Genomic DNA, 7,506 nt, shown 5'->3' with positions numbered 1-7,506 from the left:
CACCGCGTCCGTAAAAGTCCGGTGAACGTCGTAAAAAAAAATTGTAAACGCCAGAATGTCTATTTTTTGGTCACCTAATCTCCCACAAAAAATAAAATAAAAAGTGATCGAACCGTCGCATGTACACCAAAATTGTATTATTAAAAACTACAGCTTATCCCGCAAAAAATAAGCCCTCATACCACTTAATCGACGGAAAAATAAAAAAAGTTATGGCTCTCGGAATTTCGCGACACAAAATAAATTTTCTTTTTTACACTTAGGTTTTTACTTGTATAAATAAAAGTAGTTTTTACTTGTATCTAAATAAAAGTAGTAAAATATAGAAAAAACTATATATATTTGGTATCGCCGTAATCGTATTGACCCACAGAATAAAGTTAACATGTTTTTTTAATTGCACAGTGAATTCCGTAAAAACGGCGCGCAAAAAAACATGGAGGAATCGCTGTTTTTTTTCATTTTCTACCCCACAAATAATTTTTTTCCCGTTTCCTAGTACATTATACGGCAAAATAAATGGTGCTACGAAAAATTACAACTCGTCCCGCAAAAATCAAGCCCTCATAGTACTATATTGACGGAAAAATAAAGACGTTATGGCTTTTGGAATGTGGGGAAGAAAAAACTAAAATTAAAATCTGAAAGTTGTTTACGACGGGAAGGGGTTAAAATGGTTAATGGTTGACTCTCCAAATCTCATTCAACTGGTCAGGCAAACCGCCCAGACCTAAACGCACATTCAGAGAAACCGGTGGCTTAGCCCTCCCAGACATTAGAGCCTACTACATTGCATCACACCTTTCACGGATAGTCGATAGGTGCAGACATTCATCTACCAAACCCTGGATAGCTCTGGAACAAGGTTTCACCAATATTCCCCTTTCTGCCGCCCCCTGGCTAGAGCCAGACCTAATGAAATCTTTACGCCAACATCCCACCATTGGCCCAACATTCTCCTGTTGCTCGTCCTCCCTAATGTGCACATCTCTACTTCCGTCCCGGTCCCCCATGTACCCTATCTTGGGTAACCCTCTCTTCTTGCAAGGCTTAGAAGATCCAATATTCCAATCGTGGTCAATCGCTGGTGAATTTAGGGCTTCCCATTTCACCTCTGCCTCAGACTGGCTCTCTCCCGCTGGTCTATCCTGTTTATCAGACGCTAAACCTCTGGGACTATGGAGGACCCTCCAGCTTAGACATTTCTGTACTTCTATCTCGCCTTCTCCTGCCTATCAAGACAATAAGACACCACTAGAGGAACTATGCACCGAATCCGGCAAGATTCGCCATACCCTGTCTACGACCTACTAGTCCTTCTCAATGAATTAGAATATCATCAAAAAGTTAATTTATTTCAGTAATTCAAGTCCAGAGTCAACGCAGCCGTCTACCAGGAAATTTTAGAGAAATTCATGCTTCCCTCTGCTGACAAGCTTTATGGAGATGCTGATTTCATTTTCCAGCAGGACTTGGCACCTGCCCACACTGCCAAAAGTACCAATACCTGGTTTAATAACCAGAGTATCACTGCGCTTGATTGGCCAGCAAACTCACCTGACCTAAACCCCATAGAGAATCTATGGGGTATTGTCAAGAGGAAGATGAGACACCAGACCCAACAATGCAGACGAGGTGAAGGCCGCTATCAAAGCAACCTGGGCTTCCATAACACTTCAGCAGTGCCACAGGCTGATCGCCTCCATGCCACGCCGCATTGATGCAGTAAAGAGCCCCGACCAAGTATTGAGGTCATATACTGTACGTACTTTTCAGTAGGCCAACATTTCGGTATTAAAAACCATTTTTGAAATTGGGCTTATATAATCTAATTTTCTGAGACACTAAATTTTGAGTTTTCATTAACTGTTAGCCATAATCATCAACATTAAAAGAAAAAAATGCTGGAAATAGATCACTCTGTGTGTAATGAATATATAATATATGAGTTTCACTTTTTGAATTGAATTATTCAAATAAATGAACACATCTTTCTCTCCATCACAACAACCACACATCCTCACCTTGGCTCACAAGACATCCATTAGTTCTCGCTATCAAGAAGCTAGTTACAAACGTATTTCTCGCTGGTAAAGAGTCCCAACACGTTTACATACCATATTCCCTAATGCATCCCCCCGTTTGCTGGAGATGCGGTGTGGAAGATGCTACCCTCCTCCATACTTTCTGGTCCTGCAACCTATTAGCATCATTCTGGGAAAGGTTTAAATGGGTTATCCGCGAAGTTATGGATACTAGAATAACCTTGGATCCGGCTCTCTTTCTTCTCCACCACTCTATTACTGCCAAAATTTAAAAGCGTTCACTGCTCCACTTCCTAGTGATGGCAGTACATCACTAGGCATCCCCCTGAAATGGAAGAAAACCTCTCCTCCTACTCTATCCCTCTGGATTTCCAAGGTCAATGACATTATTCATATGGAAGACTTAACATCCTCTCTCAATAATTGTCATTCAAATTCTGTCAAAGATGGGCTCAATGGATCATATTTCAAGGATCAGTCTCCTACAGGGATATTCTCCTACACTCTAGCATTGCTGACCCTACCGCCTAGGCCTCTTCCGCACTGCTATGGATCACCATATTTTATGATGTAATCTCCACTCCCTCATCTACCTATAATTATCTGGAGTAATAAACTACCCCCCCTGCCTCCCCCTTTGTCAGCAGCACGTCCCATGTTTACATAGGTAGATGTGGTGCCAACAAGCGATCATTTTTCGGGCCGCATAAAAGATCCGATCAGCCGAAAAATGATCGGGAACCAGTGTTCATACAATCATTGGTCTGTATAAAAAGGCCAGGGTGTACAGTAGGATGTGAAAGATCTTCCCTGCATGGTGTCTTCAGAATTAAGTATCGACTCCATCGGTTCCTGCAGTGGCTCAGTTTCCCCAACACTGAAAATAAATTTCTCGGCTATTAATTTTCTGTCTAATGGTATCTTCTTTAATCAACCTCTCATTAGGAATATTAGGCCTTCAATTAGGTGTCCAATCTCATTTTGGGACTTATGAACAGCTAAAGAACCCACCTTAACCAACCTTTTGATTCCAGTCTATGTTATTTTTCATGGAAAGCTGAAAGGATTTGGGAGTTATCCTGTAAGACCCTTATTTTTAGATTTGTCCAAACTGTGTAATTTGGAGAACTTTGATGAGATTTTTTTTTACCAAAAGTGGCCTCAAATGTGAATTGGAATCAGAAGATTTGTTTTGCCAAGTCTGGTGTCCGAATTATCCACTTTAGATGAAGTGATTCCTCATCCTTTGCATGTCAAGAGGGCGGTGCAAATTTATCTGCAAAGATCACTAACATTCAGAAAGACTAGGGTACTCTTTCTTCAATATCAGGGCCCACGCATGTCAAGCACTACAGACAGAAAATTACTGCTAGCAGCTTCCTCTCATAACCCAACCTTTTTTGTTTTCTTTATTCTTGCTTAGCATTTCCCATTGTGTGCTACCTGATGACGATATGGAAAGTTAAAATTTACTTACCAAACTATTTTCGTTCCTTCAGTCTGAAGGCAGCAGAGTTTCTCACCCTTAATAACGTTTTTAATTGCTGCATAAGTACACGATTATCTTATTGTCTCTGGAAGACTTTTATGGGAATGTTTGATGATTGATTAGTATTAAGAACTGCTGATTGTTATTTCTTATGTCCTAGTTGGGAGGAAGCAGAGCCCATTGTGTGCTGCCTTGGGACTTACGGAAAGAAAACATTGAGATTTTTTATTTTTATTTATTTATATGTAATTGCTGCATTTATGGCTTAAGAGTTGTGTAAATTATTAAATTGTTTAAGTATCTTTGTATAGTTACTACCGTCATAATGCTTGTAGAGCTTAATTGTGAGGTATAGCTGTATAAAGTGATGACCCACATATATTCAGGAGACTCAATACATGTTTTGTATCTTTAATACAGCCAGGGATATTTACCAGTAATAGTTGTGAAAGACGGTCCACCCACACTCCTAGTCTCTCAATAAAGAAGCCTATCCGAAAAAAAAAAATTATTCCATCGGTGGAAGGATGCTGACATAAAGATAGTCCACTTCCTTTTGATTGAGTGCAGATGTTAAACCGCCACTCATCTAATACAAATAACCACACAACAAAAATATTGCGGGGAAATAAATTTGTGGTGCTCGCCATTTTTGATTAAAACACCATACAGATCAGTTTGGTGAACCTGATCAATTGCGCAAGATGTGTGCCTCTATGTGATCAATTTGGCGCAGTTTCCACCTGTCTGATCTAGTTTTATACTTTCTATCTTTAAGACCGTATTAATAAATCTCCTCCACTGATTCCACGATTATTGTACCCAGTAGGTTCTTTTCTATTAAATCTTGAAACCAAGCCATTTCATCCGATTTTATATGGACTTTGAGTTTTTGGATTTCTGGTCTAGACCTTTCTTTTCTTCTAAATCTTGTCTCTCTGCTGTGGCCCTCTAATGTCCACGTGGTGTCCTCTAATGTCCACTGGTCTACACGTGGGTGAGCTGAATCCATTTCTATATATACAGTGAAGGAAATAAGTATTTGATCCCTTGCTGATTTTGTAAGTTTGCCCACTGTCAAAGTCATGAACAGTCTAGAATTTTTAGGCTAGGTTAATTTTACCAGTGAGAGATAGATTATATTAAAAACAAAAAAGAAAATCACATTGTCAAAATTATATATATTTATTTGCATTGTGCACAGAGAAATAAGTATTTGATCCCCTACCAACCATTAAGAGTTCAGCCTCCTCCAGACCAGTTACACGCTCCAAATCAACTTGCCGCCTGCACTAAAGACAGCTGTCATAAATGGTCACCTGTATAAAAGACTCCTGTCCACAGACTCAATTAATCAGTCTGACTCTAACCTCTACAACATGGGCAAGACCAAAGAGCTTTCTAAGGATGTCAGGGACAAGATCATAGACCTGTACAAGGCTGGAATGGGCTACAAAACCATAAGTAAGATGCTGGGTGAGAAGGAGACAACTGTTGGTGCAATAGTAAGAAAATGGAAGACATACAAAATGACTGTCAATCGACATCGATCTGGGAAAATCTCACCTCGTGGGGTATCCTTGATCCTGAGAAAGGTGAGAGCTCAGCCGAAATCTACACAGGGGGAACTTGTTAATGATCTCAAGGCAGCTGGGACCACAGTCACCAAGAAAACCATTGGTAACACATTACGCCGTAATGGATTAAAATCCTGCAGTGCCCGCAAGGTCCCCCTGCTCAAGAAGGCACATGTACAGGCCCGTCTGAAGTTTGCAAATGAACATCTGGATGATTCTGAGAGTGATTGGGAGAAGGTGCTGTGATCAGATGAGACTAAAATTGAGCTCTTTGGCATTAACTCAACTCGCGGTGTTTGGAGGAAGAGAAATGCTGCCTATGATCCAAAGAACACTGTCCCCATTGTCAAGCATGGAGGTGGAAACATTATGTTTTGGGGGTGTTTCTCTGCTAAGGGCACAGGACTACTTCACCGCATCAATGGGAGAATGGATGGAGCCATGTACCGTCAAATCCTGAGTGACAACCTCCTTCCCTCCACCAGGACATTAAAAATGGCTCGTGGCTGGGTCTTGCAGCACGACAATAACCCGAAACATACAGCCAAGGCAACAAAGGAGTGGCTCAAAAAGAAGCACATTAAGGTCATGGAGTGGCCTAGCCAGTCTCCAGACCTTAATCCCATCGAAAACTTATGGAGGGAGCTGAAGATCCGAGTTACCAAGCGACAGCCTCGAAATCTTAATGATTTACAGATGATCTGCAAAGAGGAGTGGGCCAAAATTCCATCTAACGTGTGCAAACCTCATCATCAACTACAAAAAACGTCTGACTGCTGTGCTTGCCAACAAGGGTTTTGCCACCAAGTATTAAGTATTGTTTGCCAAAGGGATCAAATACTTATTTCTCTGTGCACAATGCAAATAAATATATATAATTTTGACAATGTGATTTTCTTTTTTTTTTTTTTTTATATATATATAATCTATCTCTCACTGGTAAAATTAACCTAGCCTAAAAATTCTAGACTGTTCATGTCTTTGACAGTGGGCAAACTTACAAAATCAGCAAGGGATCAAATACTTATTTCCTTCACTGTACTTCTGGTTTTATTTGCACACATTTTTGTTTAAAAGTTAGTGAATATGATAATCAAAGAAAAGAGGAAGACGTGCTATACCTGGCCCCCTGTCTGGACGTGGCTTAAACAGACAAAGGAATGTTATAGGCGAGTGGAAACTTGAAAGCAACTACAGAAAGCATGACAAAAAAAGAGGGAGGGGGAGGAAGAAAAGGAGGAATAGACAATATGAAGGACCTGGACAACACAGTTTCTTGAAGATCAGAACATTTCTGGCCAGGATGGCATGTGCATGGGACTTTCAGTTTCGTGTGCTGTTATTGGGGGACTCTGGTGTGGGCAAGACTTCTCTTCTAAAGAGATACACAGAGGAAGAGTTTACTGACACCACTGGGCCCACTGTAGGTGTAGATTTCTGCTGCCGCATAGAAGAGCCTGAGGCTGGAGTAAAAGTCAGGCTGCAGTTCTGGGACACAGCTGGCCAGGAGCGTTACCGGTGAGGTGAATATAATGTTTTTTATGATGGAATAATAAAACGTGTAATATAGTTTTCGATATCATGGTGTGTATATGATTGCCGGTTTATACGTTATGCCTGCGTTTTTCCCATCTTCATTCAAATCAGTTTATATTACACAGTAAAGGGAAATATAAACCCAGCGATAAGTGTGAATGATTCCACCAGAGCAAATATTGTTGTAAATCTAACTAAAATGATCGCTTTCTGACCGATGGAAATTTGTTGTATTGGTTGCAGTAGATTGGGCCTTCGTTTTTAAATCCTATTTGACCAACGATGACCGACAAACATGGAATCCGTTACAGATTCTTCTGGTAGAGTTTCTATTACAGTGAATAGCTTGTCTATCACAAGGATCCGTACACAAGATACAGATTCCAAAGGAAGAATAGGGACCAGCAGGGATACACTGAAAATAGAAGTTACACTTTATGGTTGGGGCTCCATATATATTTCAGCAATACATATGGTGGGAAATTATTGCACGCATATAAAACAGTGCGATATCACCTATAATATATGTTTATGGGGTCGCATGACATAGAATATAAGCCCTCACAGCTCCCCTTCTGTACCAGTTTGTCATTTATTAAGCTCATGTTTATTGTACTTGTTTTATTGTCTAAATTTATGTGCTGGAAGTAATGGTGCTTTAAAAGAATCTGCTATATTGTCGATCGCAACGATCTTACAGGCAGAAATTCTGCCATTGTTAGGGGGCTTTTTTCTGCCGCGTTTTTTAGACCTCCATGGATACTTTTTGCCTCTTCAAAGAAACGCATGTGTCAATGTGTGTTGCGCCTTTTTATTATGTTTTTGGTATTGTAATTTTTGTTCACATTATCTTTTTTTT

The 7,506-nt window shown here is 40.2% G+C and overlaps 1 protein-coding gene across 1 annotated transcript in view; it reads left to right on the top strand.

Annotated features, from left to right (window-relative positions):
* The first annotated feature begins 6,352 nt into the window (after positions 1-6,352).
* RAB42 (RAB42, member RAS oncogene family) overlaps positions 6,353-7,506 on the top strand; it is a 31,092-nt gene continuing 29,938 nt past the window's right edge. The window contains exon 1 of the mRNA XM_075853420.1: positions 6,353-6,629. Coding sequence (XP_075709535.1) covers positions 6,415-6,629 — 215 coding nt within the window. The 5' untranslated portion in view covers positions 6,353-6,414. The remainder of the gene's footprint in view (positions 6,630-7,506) is intronic.

The sequence above is a fragment of the Rhinoderma darwinii genome, chromosome 2 (assembly GCF_050947455.1).
Source record: "Rhinoderma darwinii isolate aRhiDar2 chromosome 2, aRhiDar2.hap1, whole genome shotgun sequence".
Taxonomy (NCBI): Eukaryota; Metazoa; Chordata; class Amphibia; order Anura; family Rhinodermatidae; genus Rhinoderma; species Rhinoderma darwinii.
This window is presented reverse-complemented; position numbering and strand designations above follow the sequence as displayed.